The 20407-nt window shown below is 38.0% G+C and overlaps 2 protein-coding genes across 3 annotated transcripts in view; one reads left to right on the top strand and one right to left on the bottom strand.

The window, feature by feature from the left end:
• Positions 1-3179, top strand: part of FAM13C (family with sequence similarity 13 member C) — a gene marked incomplete at both ends in the record, with an annotated part of 134349 nt that extends 131170 nt beyond the window's left edge. Inside the window, 3 exons of the mRNA XM_079535880.1 lie at positions 894-1093; positions 2143-2244; positions 3056-3179. Coding sequence (XP_079392006.1) covers positions 894-1093; positions 2143-2244; positions 3056-3179 — 426 coding nt within the window. The remainder of the gene's footprint in view (positions 1-893; positions 1094-2142; positions 2245-3055) is intronic.
• Positions 3180-5480: 2301 nt separating this feature from the next.
• PHYHIPL (phytanoyl-CoA 2-hydroxylase interacting protein like) overlaps positions 5481-20407 on the bottom strand; it is a gene marked incomplete at both ends in the record, with an annotated part of 51336 nt that continues 36409 nt past the window's right edge. For both annotated transcript variants that reach the window (XM_079535431.1, XM_079535432.1), the window contains 4 exons: positions 5481-6015; positions 7960-8077; positions 9055-9229; positions 13291-13487. In XM_079535431.1, coding sequence (XP_079391557.1) covers positions 5481-6015; positions 7960-8077; positions 9055-9229; positions 13291-13455 — 993 coding nt within the window. The remainder of the gene's footprint in view (positions 6016-7959; positions 8078-9054; positions 9230-13290; positions 13488-20407) is intronic.

Raw genomic sequence — 20407 nt, 5'->3', positions numbered from 1 at the left:
AAGCTCATGTTCATGTTGTTTTAAGACAGGCGCTATCCTGATGTAGATATCTGCTCTATTTATTGCGAAGGCTTGTATTAAACATATGGCACATAAATATTATTTGTACTAATTTAATAATGCATAAAATTCATGTGACAACTGGTCTATCTGTGAGGAGAGATAGTGGAATCTGGCTATTTTGAAGTTGGCTTGGTCGATTAAAAAAATTAGAAACTACTATCTTGATAGATGTTAATAGAGCTTTAGATTTCTTTGAAAATCCCAGTTGAAATCTTTGTACATGTGTTCACAGATATTTAATTTCAAAATTAACTGAAAGGTCTCTTGTGTTAGTTGTGTCTAGTCTTGCTGCATAGAATTTCATGTTTAAGCACTCAGTTTAACAGCCCAGCTTTTCTTTTGAGGATGAAGGAATGTGGGGAAGACAGCAATATCCCTCTGTTTTGGTAGCTCACATTTGTAGTTATAAAACATATGTAAAAGCTCTACCTATCTACAGTGCATGTTACAGTTATAATTTCCAGGTATAATAAACGCATTAAATAGTAAATAAGAGGAGTACAAGTTCCAGCAGTGCTTGCATAAACACAGAATGTTCTCTAAATCTTCTCAACTGGCAAATGCTTTTGAGTAAACAGAAAATTGATATTTGGAGCTACTCAGAAACAGGCCTGGATTCTATACTGTTGAGTTATGAACAGTACCCAGTAGACCAGCAAGCCCCATAAGAGTGCTCATGATTGGTTTCAAATAGACCTGGGTAGAATTTGCAACATCTGCGATCTTTTAGTCGATGCATACAGGAAATTACAGCCTAATTCTTCGTGTTGTCATCTTAATAATTGTTGTTTTGTAAATGACTAATTTTATCATGCTTTACATTTTACAAGCAGGAAGAAGAAGACTCAGATGAAGACCATTCTCAAAGCAGCCATGAGTTATCATCTGGTCCAATATCTTGCCTCCCTATTGATGAGCACCTGTGTTACTCTCAGGAGGAGAGTGAGCCTGCATATGTCTCACCTCCAAATGAAAAGAAAACTTTAAGACAAACAGCCTTATCTATGTCCAATTTACACGAGGCAACCATGTGAGTTCTGTCTTTTTGTCACAGATATTTTGAAATGCTTTGTATAGGCTTTATAAATGAAGCACAATTTGTAAATGCACGATCCGTACCTACTAGATAGGAAAAAGGAATATGTGTTACACGGCCTTGAGAAGGCCATTCAGTGTGTGTAAACTAATTTTATTCCTTGCAGAAGTGTATTTAGTAGTGTCTGGATGCCCTGAAATGTTCACAGTGCCTTCCTGCCCTCCATTAAAAACAAAACATAAGCATCACCAGATTTGTATTTAAAAATTCCAGGTTGCATGAGACAGCAGGTCTCTAGATACACATGGGCTGTTATCAATCATAGCTTATGGGATATTTTTCTTGTGTTTTCACTGATGTATCTGTGATGCAGAAATGAAGCTTACTAGGCACTACCAAAATGGAGAGAAATGTAAAGAAAAAGTCTTTTTCTATGTAACACAACTATGCATTCAGCTCTGTGTTCAAATGCTGTGATTCATTTCTTCATGTTGTGTTCTTACAAAAAAAAATAGTAGGGATATAGCATAACTAAGAAAATTGTTACTCTGATTAAAAAAACCCAAAACCTTATTGTCCAAATAATACCTTCTAAAATATGTCCTTCAAAAAATTAAGAAAAAAAAAAAAGTTGATTCTGGGTACCATTAGCAGTTCCTCTGAATCCCAGTAATATTTAGTAACAGCTGCTTTTCAGTGCAGGGCTTGGCTGTGTGACTTGATTTTGCAGTCAGCCACCAAGCCCTGCCCATGCAGGACTGAAACCAGTAACAAGCTCTAATCCTGAAGATTTTTCTTACTATGTTGTCCAGTCTCTACCTTTATTAGAAGAGCAAGATCAAGCACTAGTAAACAGGAAGGAACATAACTGTTCAATCACATATGCTTCTACAACCGCATATAACTGATATGTTGTCATGCCTTGAGGCACTGAGGTGAACACCTGCCATGGCCCACAGCAGGGCCTGCCCATTATCCCAAACCACGGTTTTTACAGTCAGTCAAGGCAGATGGGGTATCATGGTCTTGTCTCTGTTTTACAGGCCTGTTCTGCTTGAACATCTCCGAGAAACAAGAGCAGACAAGAAAAGGCTTCGCAAAGCTTTAAGAGAGTTTGAAGAACAATTCTATAAGCAGACAGGAAGGTAAATAACCAACTTGACAAATGCCCTTCTCCTTTTCCTCTTTGGGTACCCATGTAGGTGCATTTGTTTCTATGAGAGCAGGTACTCTTATATGGGAAGACCAAAGGAGCTGCAGTCCGGGACACAAAGATAACATGGAGGTGCCTGGTCTCTGTGAAGATGACCAGACCCTCGCTAAGTTCCTCTGGGATGTGGGAATCCCTGATTACCTTCTACATCTGAGATCTTCCCAGAACATGCTTGTAATGGGCATAAACTGTCCAGTGTTTCACCACAGGATCTTTCCTGGGGCACAGAGAATCTTGCTAATGCTCTTTCTGAAGTTGTCAACCTTCAGGGACTAAACGGAGCAGTTTGACAATATCTAAAAGGGCAGATATAAAAACTGAAACCACTGTTTTCTTCATTCAGAAATATTAGATACTTTTCACTCTGTATTTATATTCCTCCTATCATTTAATGCACTTGTTTGCTGAAAACTGCAGGGGATATGTGCTGGTAGCATTTTTCAAAGTGCTGCCTAATAACTTTTCTGCATATTTCAGAATTAAGTAATTACACTTGCATAGCTAACGATAAAGAAAATTTCCGGATGTATATGAAAAGTTTGTTAATATTTAAAATCCAATTCCTTTCATTTCTACTAGGTTTTTTTTCTTTCCTTTGACTTTATCTTTAGTTGCCTACTGTTAGGAAAAAATATATATATATATTTGTGACTCCAACCTCTTTAGTTACTGCAAAATTAATTTTAAAGACTCTTTCTCCTTTAATCCATAAAAGTGATTGTACTTCTGCTTGCTTTTTATAGGAGTCCTCTAAAGGAAGATCGTGTACCTATGGCAGAGGAATACTCAGAATACAAGCACACAAAAGCCAAAATCAGGCTCATAGAAGTTCTCATCAGTAAGCATGATGTTTCCAAAACAATTTGAAATCAGTACAATGCAGTGGTATCATTCTCTAGCAAATCAAACAAACAATAATGGAAAAACAAAGTGGTAGTTTTAGAGGTCTTGGTCAGCTGCACAATTATTTGACATGCTGAGATCTTTTGATGCACTTTAACAATTCTAAAAGCAGGGATGAGGGAGGACAGCAATATATGAGAATATTAAGAATGGGTGAGTGAACTATATATAGAATATATATATATTTTTTCACTTTAAAGCCTTGAAGTGCACTGTGAGAATGTTAGAAATTAAAAGTACACTGAAGTATTGTTGACTCTGTTTGACTTGTTCCTAGGTTTAAAAAGTGTGAGGAAATGTCTCCAGGTTATTAGTACATCTTAGAATACACTAATGTACCACATGCTTTTATTTTTTTTTTTAAACAGAATTAACATGCAGTATAAATAAAACTATAACTATTGGTTCTCAACGTGCTGATTGGTTCACTAGATTAAAAGAAACACAAGCAAGTAAGTTTAAAACAATAAATTCTGTCTTTCAAGACGAAGTTGCCACTTAATTCCAGTACATTCAAGGGAAAAAAAATTGACAGGATTTAGAGGAAGGAGGCATGACTGCCAAATGGAATTACTGTATTTCAGAAATAAGAGAAAGACTTGGCAAAACAAAACATTTGAAGTTTACCAGGAAGAGATTTAGCAAACGTACTGGATGCTGTCTTTTTCATTATGGTTCACAGGACTTGGCTTATGGTATGTAAAATTGGGTAAATAGACCAACTATATGCTAATTTTTATTTCCATACTGAATTTCTGCACTTTATTTTGCCTGATGCTATGATGTTTGCTTTTCTGATTACCAAAGCTTGTTTAGAAGCATGCACTTTGTACAATGTCAAGTTATTTATTTCCTGTGTCATACAAATTGCCACATATATATAAAGACTAGAGTATTGCATTATGCTAAGATATTTTGGATAGATAAAGTAAAGTACCTGGCATATAACTGAGCGTCACAGTTATCTGATGAGGAACACTAGACTTCTTGTTTACTATAAAAAAGATTATAAAGAAGATATTTTTCCATTCAAATGATACATCTTTCTTAACTTTCAGAGCACCAGACTTTGTAATATTAAGGAAATTTTCCCTCTATCTGTGATAAGTCATTGGTGTGAATTGTTAACAGAAGGATTATCAGCGATTTGTACTAGAAATGAAAAGCAGGGATTCTGGGAAATACTTAGCCCAGGCATAAAGAAAGGAAGAATGAGAGAAGAAAAACAGGGATGTGCCTAAGTTGAAACGTGTTTTGTGTTTTGGTTTAACTGTCATTTTGTATTGGCCATATAGTATAAGGAACCTGTTTTATACCTATCTTGGTAAGAAATTTTTCATTTTATAAAGCCTATTATGTGCCAACCACGTTCGTATTTATATTGTATGTGATGATGGGGCATGTTTTTGAAGACATACACATTTTCAAGTAGCTTGGAGGAAAAAGTATGATGACTATAAAAGGATGTTTTTATTTCTCAGAAGTTTGTTGTTTCAGTGTACCAATTTAATAATTTGTAACTCAAATTTTATGAATCAGAATGGTCTCCTTCATAAATCTGTTTTAATTAAAGTCATCTAGAGCAACAGGAACAGATACAGAGCTATTTGAAGTTTACAAACTACATCTTTGATAAGGGAAAATGATTTCATGACATATGTATACAATTGATATTAAAACGTAATCTATATATTCTATATGATTGTATAATATTTTATACAACAGTACAAATAAAATATTTTTCTATTATATTTATTATGTCAAGACACAATTTCTGTTTTCAGTTAGCTAATATAAATAACATAAATAACACTGTCAAACAACACATTGGAAGTGCTGACATTTCTAGGCTTTGAAATCATGCTGCAATTACAACCTTTCATGCTGTTTGGAGTTATCCCAGTATTTGTTCAGTAGTTAAAATGAATGCATATTTAAACACCATTTATAAGCCGTTATTTTTATTTTGCTAAAGCAGTTTATATAGGATTTTGTTATGTTTGGCAAGAAACAGAAAACAATTTTTGCAGCATCTAAGTATAAATGGTTGCCAGAGAAAAAATAATCCAGGACTTCTAATCATTTAAAGCATTGGAGGAACAGAAGGGAAAGAGAGGGAGAAGAAATACTAAAAACGCTAGTTGGAGAGTTTGGAGACTCATGTTTGCTCTTGGTGACAGCGGCATGTGCATGCTTCTGACAAAACCAGCTGACTATGGAAATGGACAACAGAGGTTTGAAGGCTCCTCAGGAACAAGGGAAGTTTTAACGTCCAACACTGATATTGCAGGTCTTGCAGCTGGGATCTTTCTTTGCATTTGCAGTAGACAAGCTCATTAGTTGGTGACCAGTAATTTCTGCAACTGTGCCGAGGGAGAGATCCACAGGATCAGTGTAAATTACTTCCAGAATAACATCCTGGGCATGATGGTAAACCATTACTCCATCTTCTTCATCACAGGTCAGAAATTTATTATCTTTTATATTTAGCTGAGGAAGGCGCTGCTTACAGAATTCATCTCCTGGTGACCCGACAGGGGCAATAACAAGAATGACGTAGTGGTAAGCTGTGTACATGCAGTAGAAGTCTCCAAAGTACAAGTTAGTATTTGGGTTGAAGAGTTTTTCAGCTGCAATCTCAAACCTGTATCTTCCATAAGGTGAATCTTGGGGTGGTTTCCCAGTGTTAAACTCAGTGTTGCAGCTAAAGAAGATGCCTTCCAACTTCCCACTGATCGGAGAGCCATGGCTGCCACTGTTATCCTTAACAGAAGGCTGCATAGCATTCCCATGGTGCTCTCTACAAATGGATGATGGGTATTGTTTATTTAATAACATTACAAGAATGGTAATTTAGGACTCATTTACTTCATTCTGTTTTCCAACAGTACTGAAGGAACACAAAGGAAAATCATTAGAACTCTGAGAACTCTGATTAGTGTCATGATCCTAGGATCAAGGAAATCAAGTGAAGCCAGATTCGCTCAGGTGGAGTAAATCCTCCTCAAGGAGAAAAAAGCCCTTCTTTTTCACTCTGTATTCTCTGTCAGCTGAGAGCTGTGGCTCTTAGGTCAGTGCAAAGAATAGCACAAACAAAAAGCCTCCAAAGCACTGATATATCTCTAATTAGCTGATTTTTTCGTAACAATGTAAGAAAACTCCTAATCAACACAGAAATGCCTCCAAGTCTGATTTTGTTGTTGTTATTTCTAACTTTCTCAGAAGCATATCTTAATTTGACTCAGATTTCAAAGACTTTCTCAGCCATTTCAATAATTATTGTCTCAAGCCCTATCTCACAAGACAGTGGTGGTTGGTGGATTTTTTTGTGGGCGTGGAGAGTGCAAGGGGAGGGGGGTACAATTGGCATATTACAACTGAAATGAATGCAAAAGGGAAATAAACAATCAGCTTGAATAACCACCATCTCTGCAACCTCAGGAAAAGGCTTGCAGTTTCATTTCTGTGGCAAGATACTGACATCCAGTGGCCAGTTACACTATTTATAGGTCACTCATCCCACGGATCTGAGATGCTTTGTTGTGCTTCCACCTCAAGGAAGCAGCAGCAACGTGATACTTAAAAAAAAACACAACAACAACAAAAAGCAACCTTACACTTAGGGGTTGCTGCTTTAGCATAGTGACAGTTGCTTGTTAGCTATTGCTACTACTTGCGCTACTCTATAAGCGTTTTCAATCTTGTTTAATAGTTATGAAACCACAGAGGCCATTGGAGGGAATGGTGTGACAATCATTTGGTTAGGGTTTATAACACAACGTTCAGAAGGTCTGGCCTAGTATATTTCTGATCAAAGACTGTTGTTGGAGTTACAGGTATCCTAGCTTCATACTGACCTAGCAAAAGTCAGCCTCTCGTCTCTAACACACTAATAGGAGGAGAACAAATTCTGTTTCTCCTTGTATTAAACTAGCAATTTTCAAAGCTCTGTGAACACAAAAGAATGTGATACACAAAAGCACTGTGATACACAGCTGAAAGTAAAACTGAATGAGAATCAGAAACAGCACAGGCTGTTTCTCTTTTGTGGTATCTAGTTCAGCATGTCACCAGAGATACAGTAGGTCCTCAAAAAGACCTGAAAATGCAAGCCATTCTTTATCTCCACGGAGTTAGCAGTTCTATCACTATGTGCAACAAAGTAATTCCTGGGAGTGAACTTCATGCTCTTCAATATATGAGACAATCCTGGAGTTCCCTTCATACTCATGACTACAAATCTGGAACATTTCCAAGGCTGGTGTAGTCTGCACTTTCAAGGTGGACATAGTGGGTATTTTAGTTCTGTACAGTATGATACCACCCCATTTACTCCGTCTGGGCATAAAAATGTATGCAGAGAGCAAATATGTGAGATAGGTGTTTGTGTACGCATAGAAGTTCATATCTAACTATACATACAATTTCTACTATTACATAGCTCACTCTGAAGTTCTTAACACAAGAGCAGAATTTGGTTTTTAAATGCTTTGCTATGAAAACACAGGGACTTCAGCAAGGGTGGAGACTCTGAATACTTACTTAAGTTTCTGCTCTAAACCACAGACTTTTATTTCCTAATTTAAGTGCCGAGCCAGGCAGGGTGGAAGAAATGAGTTACCTTTTATTTTTTCCTCTGAACAGGCGCATATTTTGCTCCAGCTTTAGCACAGCTACTTCCATTTACAAATTTTCATTACTACTTTAATTTGCCAAACAATTTTGCATATGTTTACATTCTTACCTGATATAATCGAAGTATTCTTTGTGCTGATTCCGATAAAATACAGACAGTTTAAGCATACGGCCTGCAATCACTTCAGCTTTTTCCAAAAGCTGTGTTAAGTGAACTTTTGAATAATCTAAGAAGAAAAGACAATCTGCTAGTACGAGAGAGGAAAAAACCCCACAGTGCTCTCCAAAAACTCCATACATAATTGGGAATTAAGCATTAGCAACATACATCGTGTAGCAGCTATAGATAACTATCAAGTCCAGCACTATTTTCCAGCAGCAGCAAGAGACAAATAGCAGGAGCATGCATGCTTGATCCTCCCTACGAATACCTTGCAAGCTTCTAGTTGCTTCCATCTGGGGATCAACTGTGTTAGAGTGAATATATATCTGGGAAATGCAGAGGAGCTGATAATTGCCCTGATTTCTGACAGAATGATTTGATGATCTGTTTGCAAACTAATTAGTAGTCATTTAACTAAAAATAGATTGCTTAGGACCCAGCCTCAGCTGCATCTCAACCAACATAGACTTCACGGAGAGCATGAGTCAGCTCTCAACTTTCATGCAGGCAGACATGTTTGTATTGGGTGGCCCTTATCCAACAGAAGGCACATATAGATCAACAACAGGCTGAAGGTATGTGTACTTGTCCTCAAGACAGGTTAGTGGTGGTGCTCAGGCTCTGGAGAATGCAGAGAAATGGGAGCAGCAGAATGTCTTGAACAATCTGCCTGTTAGCAAGCTGCCACTGTCTTTTCTCCAAAAGGGTTTGTAGCCAGTGAGGGGCACACAAATGACCTTGCTCCACTTTGGTTCACCAGTCTCCTTGCCTAGTTTGGCAGAAGCAATGGTACCAGGTACAGCACTTCAATGCATGTAAGCTATTGTAGAAAAGAAGGGCACTGCAGCTTCCTTCTTTCTCTCTTTAATACACCAATCCTGAGTGCATGCAGAGGCTAAAAGCAAGCATTCACAGTTTCCAAGTGTAAATACTACAAGCCCACCAGGCTACGTCATACTGGTAGATGGCTTATCCATTCATGCAGCAAAGCTAGCCTTAATTGAATATGTCCTATGGTGTATGTTTTCTCAGCAACATTACCTGCTGTGCAAAACTCAATGATTTCACTCCACTCAGAAACAACATAATCGCCATCAACTTGCTTCGACGCAGTCTGCACTGCTACTGTGTATTCTGTTCTTGGGCTCAAGAACCAGTGCCCACGGACTGTCATAGGCAAAGGAACAGCTTTGGCCACCAATTTAGTGGGTACATCCTGATGGGAACAAGAAAACAAAACAACACAAGAATTCAGCACAGCAACCAAGCCCACCCACCATGCCTTTGTCATCTTCCTAACATAACCCCCAGCCCTCATTGGGCTCTTCTGTGTAAATACTAGCTACTTCTCACAGTCCATTAGTGCTGTGAAGTTAACAGGATGGCCTAGGGCAGTGCTCTAAGATCTGCTTAAGTATGCAAGCAGAGCATAAGGACATCTCAAATTAAGAGCTTCTTGTGCTCTCATTGCCAAGCTTTTCTTTCAGTCAGTGTAACCAAACAATTCCTGCCATCGTCAATCAGTCTACCTACATTGCTGCTGTTGGTGTCTTCCAACTTCAACAGAGAAAAATAAAACACACTGCAGTATAACTTTGTGCATTCTACATATTTCAAATTAACCTTACATACAGAGAATGGCAGAGACAAACCAAACATACCAGCTAGATGTTCTGTGTTCACCATTGCACCTCTTGCTCCTCCCTGCATTTCGAATTTCTGTTTTGCTCTGTCAGTGCACAGCATGACAGAGCAAAATAGAAGTATAGTTGCTTGTTGTTGAAACAGTTTCTGTAGCACCAAAGCCTGCAGCTCAGACCACCAAGGGGAAGAACAAATGATGCCTATTCTTGACAATTTGTCAGCCACCACAGAACAGGAAGATGCCTGGCTGCCATATGACAAGTAAACATTTTAGATAACATATGTAACTTTCCACATAAATGCTAGTCAATAATTGTCCACCTACAAATACTAGTAAAGCAGGTATTTGAGGAGAAAAAGGAATAGAAAGAGATTGCTCATGATCTGTAGAAACAAAACCTAAGAGATTTATTTTTGCTTATTTCCTAGTACAGAAAAAATATCTTTCTTTTATAATTTTTCCTCCAGTTTCTGTACTAAGAAACTGTAAAGCTAGCAGCTTATTATATTACAGGAAGTGAAACGTGATTGGGAAGTGTAAGATTATGTTATTTTGATTTCTTTTTGAGTTAATTCTCAAAATAACTTACATCAATGTTAAAAATAATCACAGGGACAAAGAAATAAAAATCCCCCAGTAATTTTTAAAGTTACCACCCTCAAACTACACTGTAAAAGCACCCCACTGGACTGCGTCTACCAATGCTAATGCAGTCGGCAGCTGCTACAGTTACCAGCCATTATTCTTCTTGCTGCCTTTACTTTGGCTGCCATAAAAACCACCTCCACCTGAAGTCTAGTGTCTGTGCCTATAATAAAGTGGTGGTTTAATTTTGTCAGTGTTCAAACAACTTTAAAGCCTTACTACTACCATGCCTCAAAGCCCTACCTCCCATCTGTGCACCAAGAAGCTCTTCCAACTGCATCAGAAGAAGCCAGAGCCGCAATATTACTTAGAGAGGTTTCTCTCTTGCGTGGCTGGGTGGGGAGAATAGGATGGAATACAGGGGGGGCACAGGCAGAAGGGAGGAATTTGCTTTTCGTAACATTGTTATTCCTATTTTTAATTTGTTGTTCATTTTATAAGCAAAACTTAAGAAAGTTCTCTGGGCATTCTCCATGTCTTCCTTCCATCTCTTTTCTGTTTGTAGAATCATAGAGTATCCTGCACTAGAAGGAACCCACAAGGACCATGAATGCAACTCCTGGTTCCACAGAGGACCACCCAAAATTCAAGCCCTATGTCTGAGAGTGCTGTCCAAATGCCCTTCGAACTTGGGCAGCATGGTGCTGTGACCATTGCCCTGTGGATCCTGTTCCACAGATCCCTTTTCACAGAGCTGCTCTCCAGCCTCTCTAGCTCCCTCAGTAAGGCCTCTCTACCCTTGAGAGAGTCAACAGCTCCTCCCAATTTAGTGTCATCTGCAAACTTACTTAGTATAACTTCAATTCCTGCATCCAAGTCACTGATGAAAACTGTAAAGAAAATTGGCCCTAAAATGAAGCTCTGTAGAACACCACCAGTGAATGGCCACCAGTGTGATGTAACCTCATTTGCTATAATCCTTTGAGCCTGACCCATCAGCCAATTGCTCACTCACTGCACTATGTATTTGTCTAGCTGTATGCTGGACATTTTTTCCAGGAGGATACTGTGAGAAACGGTAGGGAAAATTTGCTGAAATCCAGGAACATTACATCAGCTCACTTTTCTTGAAAAATTACATGGGTAATCTTGTCATAAAAAGAGATTAAATTTGTTAAAGAGGTCTTTCCCCTTGTGTACCTGCTGTGTTGGCTGTGATCAATGATAGCACTGTCTCTCAGGTGTTCTTCAGTGACTTCTAAAGAAAAAAATAATAATCTTTTCCATAATTTTACCAGATGTAAGAATAACAGGCCCGTAATTACCAGGGTCTTCTTTCTTGCCCTTCTTGAAAACTGGGGTGTTTGCCAGCTTCCAGCTGACTGAAACTCTCCAGATTCCCAAGTATTGAAAAATAATTGAAAGAGGTCTTGCAATGACATCAGCCAGGTCTTTGGGTAACCTGGGGAGAACCTCACTGTGCACCATAGACTTTGGCATATCCAGCTGGAGCAGCAAATCCTGCACAAGTTTGAGGTTGGCTGGGAGTGTATCATTACTGCAGTCACAGCCCATCCAAGAGTCCCAAGGTCCATCACTGGTGTAGAAGACAAAGGCGAAGAATGCATTAAGCAGCTGTTTTGTCTGCATGCCTATTTGTGAAATGACCAATCTCTATTCCTGGCTGAGGCCCCAAAGAAGAGCAAAGGAGGTTACATGCCTCCTCAGTGCAGCTCAGTGACAGTCAGGAACCTGGAGTTTCAGATGACTGCTCAACCACCAATTCCTATATACACAACAATAAAGGTACCTAGGCTACAATAACAACAACCTGCAAGCCCTGAATGACTAAGCAGCAAGGTAAACCACTCACACTACCTCAGTCCTTTTTGGGAACAGAATCCTGTTCTGTAGTTCCTCTTCCATGCCAAAGAAGCAGATTTCAATTTTCAGTCTTCTCCCCTTTCATCTTACCCCCCCTTTGCCAAGGCCACTCATGTGACACAATGCAGGAATTGAAGACTCCATTCTTGTCCTAGTTTTGCTGTACGTCTCAGCCTCATTCCTCTACTTTTCATGTGAAAATAATCATACTTCAATATTTTAAAAAAAAGTGAAAACGCATACAAATTGCATTGAGAAAAAGACAAAGTCTTAATAGAATTCTAGAACTTACATACTACTACAGATTTCCTCCTTCCTAACTGTGATGTCAGTTGTCATAAACAATAAAACAATATGCACTCTAAATGAGCTGAATATGTATTCACCAATAGAGAAAGCATTGAAAGGATAAAATATTAGTGTAGCTCTCCCAGGTACACACGGTTTGCCAAGGTTGTTGGTGCCTTAGCAAATCTTATCTTCTAGGGATCTTGCTAAGACTTTTTTTTTTTTTAATTTGCAGATGGTTGAGGCTTTTAATTTCCTCCTCCATCTCATTCCACATTTCTGTAAAACATCTCAGTATTTGAACTATTTTGAGATTGAAGCAAATTTTTCTGGACTTGATAACAATAGACTCAGCAATATATTCAATAACTCTCTGCATTAGTGCTTTGAGGAAAGAGGCCAAATGAATATTTGGGTCACAGTACTGAACACTACAAACTGAGATTGCTGGAAGCCTTCCTAGAAGTGCATTAGAATTTTTGTCTCTTCTGTTGAAATGACATGTGTTGCTCTCATCAGTCTGTCACTGATTATGGAGAAGTACAGAATACATGAATTGTTTAAATAATGACTAAGAACTAGTCAGGAATAAAATGCCTACCTTAAAATAAATTGTATGGATTAAAAAAACTGTTTAAGTTCCAAATGAGATGGAAGAGGTAATATTCAGTTCCCCACGAAACAAATGTGTTTGCATGTACATGCACGTACAGTAGAGGCATTGATGTTCTGAGTAAAAAAAATACTGTCAGTCAGATTCACTTAAACTCACCTTGGCCAGATGTCCATTACCTGCTTCTGTAAGGTTAATCATACACCAAGATTCATCTACTTAAAGCCACATATGTCTGCCTTGATTTTTAAATGAAAATTACCTTGTGTTTGAATTTATTGGAATTCTTGTTCTCTTTCTTGTTGAGATCAATGAAGTAATGAGTGATGCGGTCCTTGGATTTAGAATCCATGTCCCAAGAAATCTTGAAGGAATCGCACGTGATGTTACTTATTTTGATGTTGTGTGGGACTGGAAGTTCTTCCATCTCTGCAATCCCACTGTCTTGTGATTTATTCCCTGCATAAAAAATAAGCATGATTTAAGTTATGTTAGTTAGTTAACTTAAAGGTCTTCTTAATATCTGTTTTCTGTGGCCCAATATGATGACAACTCTGAACAGCCTTTCACAAAATCTCATAGTTGGTACTTAGAAGTAAGGCAATAAGGCACAGTAAGGCACAGTTACAGAAACCTCAATTTCAATGATTAGAAATATTGAATAAGTACTAATAACACAAAGTGGGCTTCACAGGCTGTTTAGTATCATAACTACTGTGTGTGCAGTTACGCTCTGAGAATGAGAAATATCTGAAGCCTTCTGGTGCTTCAATAGTTAAGATGCCAGTGTAGTCTACAGTTAACATAATGGCCCTATCCATACTTGCCACAGAAATAAAGACAAACAGAAATCACTCTCATTCTGAAAGCATTTTTCAAGCACAAAGTAAAACCAATCTCTTCAAGGTATATAGATGGTGTGTGCACATACACACGCATAAAATACTTCCCCTCACAATCAAACAATCAACAAACAAACAAACAATGGTCCTTTTAGTGAGCCATAGTAAAGAGGACATATACACTGGTGTCACTTTCCTGTCTGTTTTCCCTCTACTTTATTTGCCCAGTTGATACACGTAGCAGTTTCTTTGGGCTTTACAGATTTCAAACTTAAGTACTCCCTTAGTTCCAGGGCAACCTCGTTGCAGGGCACAAAATGAGTACTAAAACACAGAAATGCTAGAGGGATTTGCACTGGGTCAGACTTGAATCAAAGGTGAATGAATAAAAAAAGAGAAGATAACAGGGAAATAAACAGGTAAAAAAAAAAAAAGGAAAAAAACAGAGAAGATGTAAGCGAAGGAGTGAAGAAACAAGACAAAATAACCAAATCAAACAAAAACCCGACCAAACAACAAACCAAATCTTTAGATAAGAATAGAAAGAAATAAAGGAGAAAAAGAAGATTAAAGTCTACATAAAAGAGTGAGGAAAATTCCTAAATCACATCCAGGAGAGAAAGGCAGAAAGATCATGCAGCTGCACTGCCTGCAAGAGCGGTCAGAAATCCTAATCATTAGAGAAAGCATCCTGGTCATGTAAAATATATGGTTTAGTGTTTTTACCTCCATGAGAATTCAACAGGAAGAAAACAGCATCATTTTCTTTTGTAAGTATTTTGTATTTGAAAAATGACTGAAATCTCTGCCAGGTGCACACTAAAAATGCTACATGTGATTGCTCTTCCAGGAGAAGATGGAGGTGATTCTGCTGAGGTTCTCAGACCTCCTGGTGAACTGGTTGAACTCAAAACTCCAGAACAACAAATAACAAAATAAGGATGTGAGCACATATACAGCCATGTATATCCATGATATGTTAATGTGCAACTTCTCTTCTTCAAAGGGAGCTTCTATATTCTATATTGATGGGCTCTGACCATATAAATGGTCACGATAGTTTAAACTATCGTGAGGTAAGCAAAGCAGCACTGATTGTAAACAAAGTAACAAATGAGAAAGGATTACAGAGCATATTAATGATTGTCAAAGAGCAAAAGAACACCTGTAAATGGAAACATCTCATACACACGTTTAGATATTTGTGCTCTTGATTCTTTTACTTCCTCCTTTACTTAAGAAGTGAATAGTTTGAGTATGTGTTTACTGAAAAAAAAATCTCCAAATATTTTTAATACATCTGAGAAAACAAAAACACTTGCATTACTAAGTGATAAGCAATCATCTTAAAGATTTCAAAATACAAAGAGTATGAACAGATTATGAAATAAATATCTCTGAATCATCAGCAAGCAAAATTCCAGTTTCCCTTTTATTTAGAATATGAAGTATCTGCAATATTTACCATGCATGAATATATTTTGATATCTGTTTGTGTAGTTCTGAGTGTCAAAATGCACTGAACTGACGCACAGCATTGGAAACTGCTAATGACCGTGCACGCAGGTATTGGGTCAGCTTTTCTCACACACAGATGTAATTGACTAACATGTTAATGCATCTGCTCCTCTCCTTTTTCTCTGTTGTGCTTTGAACTGGCTTTCATACTAGAAAGCATGTATGAAAGCATTTTGTCTACTTCAAAACATTTCTTCTTTATATCGGGCTCAAGTAAAGAATAACTCAACACTGGGCAACAGAAAAACTACTAAAATGACAAAGAGCAGCTGAACTTCTTCAAAAATACACAGCTCACTGCAAAAGTAATGCCACCTAATTTTTTTCCACGAAAGCTACAACAAACAAAAAGCAGAATAACAGTATGTGATAGAGCAATTCTCAGCTACAAAGCACTATTTTTCAACACAGTCACCACCATTTGCCCAGATGAGCTAACAAAGACACATTTTCATTCTGTGGTGTGACAGCTGTGCATGCTGTCCACATCCATCCAGAATATGGTTTGCCTTTCATGTTGGTCTGCACAGTTGAAATGCACCACCCACCACCTCGCTGTACTCACATCCACTGTTTTGTCTCCAAAAACACCCAGCAAACATCAGTGGGTGCCAATGTTCAGCATGGAGGAATTCAGTTCCACACCTTTGCTTCATTTGCACTTCCATGTCAGACACCATTTGTTAGATTGCCCCTCTGCTGTCTTCTGTCACACAGTAACAATGTGGAAGGGAATATTGGTGGCAAGGTTCAACCCCTACTTGGCCATACAGCCAATGTAATAAAATAGGAGGCATAACTTTTGGAGCAACCCTCGTAGCATATGTTTGCCCTAAAGCATTCAGAATTCCGGTTGAAAGGAAGTTAGTATGGCTAGGATGCCAAATAGATGGAAAATGACTGTGAACAATCTGCTTGCATGTTAGTTGTCTTGCCTCTTCACTGAGGGTACATTGATCTTCCTTTGTCAAAACATCACAACACATAAAAATCTGAAAATAAAAGTGGCATAGGAAATGTTGTTCTGAATAGCTTCGTATCAAATTAAAATAGATCAGCTTCCAATTAAAATAGCTGCTTTGTTTTGCACATTCATGTTGGTTAAACATTGGATGCCACTGCAGGTCTCGATAGAAACACAGCTTTCTGGTTTCTTTCAGGCAGAAAATTATGGAAGAGCTAGAAGACAGACAAACCTGCTCTTCACTGCCAAAAAAAACCTAGGCATATAATATCTGTGTGCTGCAGAGACATCTCAGTTTTAACACACACACACACACACAAAATCTTACTTTTATAATAAGCAATGAGCTAAAGGGCTCATTGATTCTTGACCCTTATAAAAAAAAAGTCAAAGACCACTCATATGTACATAGGTTACACTGGAAGCATAAGATACTCAATTTCTTCAAAGCCAAATAAAAACAAAACTGCAGCTTTACTGAGATCAGCTGGAGAACTGCAAGATCCATGTTTTATGGTCCTATTCACAGGCTTATCTCTCTCTACCATATCCAGAGTTAAATTACAAGTTAAATTGTCTCATCAATTTTGAAGCAGTCATGATAGTCACTGCTGCAGCTGAGCCAAAATGCTGGCAAATGGATAACAAACCGATTTTATTTATATACACACAGACACACTTAATTTAGTATTCTTATTATATCTTCTACTTACATAAATTATCTCTGAATGGGGGAAAAAAAAAGGCAGAAAATTCCCATTGAACATTTGTGGCTTTCATCTGTCCTTATTGGAGACAAATGATAAGGCTTGGAAATTGCTAAGTCCACGCTAAAAAGATTTGGATTTTTTTTTAATTTTTTTTATTTTTTTATTTGCCTCATCACTTGAAACAAGCTGTTGAACCATGACATCTGCAGCAGTGGCAAGACAGTCAAGAAAAACTGGGACACAGACACCAAATTGTAGTTAATGAGCGCTCCCAGCCACTGAATTTTTATAATTTTAGAATATTTAAATATTCTTTTTGCTCAGCTCTAAAAATGCAGAACTTTCCAGCAGAGCAAGGGAATACTTGTCTGCTCATTTTTCATTTCACCACCAAATTGTTTGTTATCCATGAAAGAAATCCTGAAAGGACAGAAAATAGAACTTGCAAGTGACTGATAGAGACATAACAGACACCCACCAAGAGGAAAATAAAACTAATACTGCAATTGTAATGAGTGGGATTGCATATACTCAAGTGTGAAGTAAACCCGTGAAATATTCATTCAGCTGCAGTGATGCTCATTAAGTTCAGAAAAATTAAAAGAAAGAAGGATCAGCTGAACCTCTTTTCTCTCTTCAGTAATTAATTAATGTTTATAAATACCTAAAGGGAGGTGGGAGGCAAATGGATGAGGCTAGGCTCTTCTCAGTGGTGTGCAGCAATAGGACAAGGAGTAGTGGCCTAAAACTTGGAACACAGAAAGTTCCATAACAACAAGTGGAAGAACATCGCTATGGAAACAGTGATGGAGCAATTGAACAGGCTGCCCAGAGGGGTGGTGGAGTCTCCTTCTACAGAGACATTCAAGACCCATCTGGTCACCTGCTTACCTGTATGACCTATCGTAGGGTACCTGCTCTAGCAGGGGGATTGGATTCATTTATCTCTTGAGGTCCCTTCCAACCCCTACAATTCTATGATAGCAGATGACAAAATATATCTGTAAAACATCACAACTTCAATTTAGACACTAGGGGGAAGTGGCCAACAAAAAAATACAAGAAGGATTTTCATATCGCTCCTTCTTCATGGCACTGAGATTCAGCCATACCAGATATTTACCCAATATCTGGACAAAAATCATTTATGCATTTATTAAAAACAAAACTAAACAAACAAAAAAACACCTAAGTAAACTTTAAAATTAAGCAAGAGGTGTTCAAACCATCACTCGACCAAATTTAAAGCTGTCCTAAGGAGTAGCGGAGAGTTAAACATCTCTCAAGTGATGTAAATGGACTTTACACATCATGGAACTCAAACACACCAGAAGAGCAGCAAACGGAGAAGAAAGAGATAAAACAGCTTTTCCTTGCACTATTTTAAAGACCGTTGGCAGTGTTTCCTGCTAAAGCATTTTCCTTCTGTCTCTCAAGCTGCAATGTGTAGCAATTCAGTGATGGTGCAACTTACATTTTTACTTAAAGGCATTATGAATTCCACTCAACATGTAAAAATACACGTGCCTCATTTTTACCACACTGGAAGATCTCCAGTTGTGCAGACAAAAACAAGCCACATGGTTTCAAGTTTCTTTGCACTCATGAGTAAATCTTCATTGTCTTTAGAGTTACACTGTGGGAAACATGGTTTTCCGACACTTTAGTAGCAGCCATACAAAAAATCACTATTGTGCTTCTCCTGAGAATGCCAGCACCACTGCCCTGAATCTTTGTCAACACATTCCCAAAAGATTAGTAAAAAACAATAAGGCATTTTAGGCTATCAAGTTGTGCTTTGAAAATTTCATGATCATCCCTCCATTTAAATAGTTGCTATTTAGAAGTTTCTTTGCCTGAGGATGGAACTCTACATTTAACATGGTCTAGATTTAAAACAAAACACAACACAAACAACACGATACCTGTTAGTGATGGCTATTTCCAGTTACAAGCCACTCTTTTCCAGCTCTAAGCTACACTGAAACATCCTAAAAGTTCACTACCACATTCCCAGCTGAGGAGATGACAACTAATTACCTGGGGACAGCAGTTTCTTAAAATTTGACTCCACAATCTTTTGCAAAATGCACATGTTCAAAACCACAGTTTAGTTTTCCAACAGAAATTCATATATCTAAGATTTCACACAAACACAGTCTTAACAGTCATGTAATCTGGTAATTTCCAAATAATTTAACTGAAGATAATTTAATATTTTGGGGTACTATACAGACAGTAAAGGAAACGTACCCTACATAGCATGCCAAGCTACCAAAAAACCACCAACTCCAACATGGATCAACAAGATTGAAAGGATACTACAGAAAAGAAAGCCTAAGTGCAGTGGCAATTGCTCTATTCATCCAAATGACAGCTGTCTGCGCTAAAGCAACTCCAAGCAGCTTCTAAATTGCTGCAATATTTTGTGCTAGGTGAGACAACTGGGAGCTACTGCACTAACTGGGAATGCCAGAAGCACAGGAAAGTCATTGATATTCCACAACCAGCAATGGGAAGAAAGCCAGTGAAACAGCTGTCATGCTAGTTCTACACCACCACAGCGTTGGCCCACACTAACCTAGGCTTGTTCAAATAGTTTATCTATGCTGCTGTTGCACAGAAGACACCACAGGAGGGGCTGCGCTGCACTGTCTTAAAAAAGACACAAACAATAGTAACAGATTTTTCTGTGAGGTGTCAGCTCCATACAGGGCTGATAGTTCTTAGGCCATTTAAGTGATACTCTCTAGGAGGGCTATCCTATTTCAGAGTTCAACTTCCTACTCATAGTCACCATAAGTAGTATTTGTGCATCACTCAGTTGTGCATCTTTTCATGTTAAAAGATGAGCAAATTGATGCAGGCTACTCAATGTCCTTCTCCCAGAGAATTCTGGTAAACTAACTCCTAATACAGATTTTTGTATTTATATAAAAATATTTAAGAATATTTTCTAAGTAAGCATCCTTATTAAACTAATTCCCGACTCTATAAATCCCGTAATAGAGGTAAACGTCTCTGACCCTTCTCCTCATTTTCTCCCCATAGAATCACAGAATGACAGAATTGGAAGGTTGGAAATGACCTGCAAGATCATCTAGTCCAACCACCCTCCCATTCCTATTAATACCACAAGCTACTAAATCATATCTCGTAGCTCCTCAATGTCTGATATACTACTGTTGTGCATTTTCTAGTAAGATAACATGCACTCCTCTGTCCAAAATTTAAAAAAAAGTCTTGAAAATCAAGCATTACTGGTTTATAATTATAATATGTATATTTACTGAGTCGTTTCAAAATGTTCACAAACATTTAGATTCTCACTAGTTGGTTTAACTG

The sequence above is a fragment of the Tetrao urogallus genome (genome assembly GCF_951394365.1).
Source record: "Tetrao urogallus genome assembly, chromosome: 5".
In the NCBI taxonomy this organism is placed as follows: Eukaryota; Metazoa; Chordata; class Aves; order Galliformes; family Phasianidae; genus Tetrao; species Tetrao urogallus.
The sequence above is the reverse complement of the archived record's forward strand: the minus strand, read 5'-3'. Positions and strand labels throughout refer to the sequence as shown.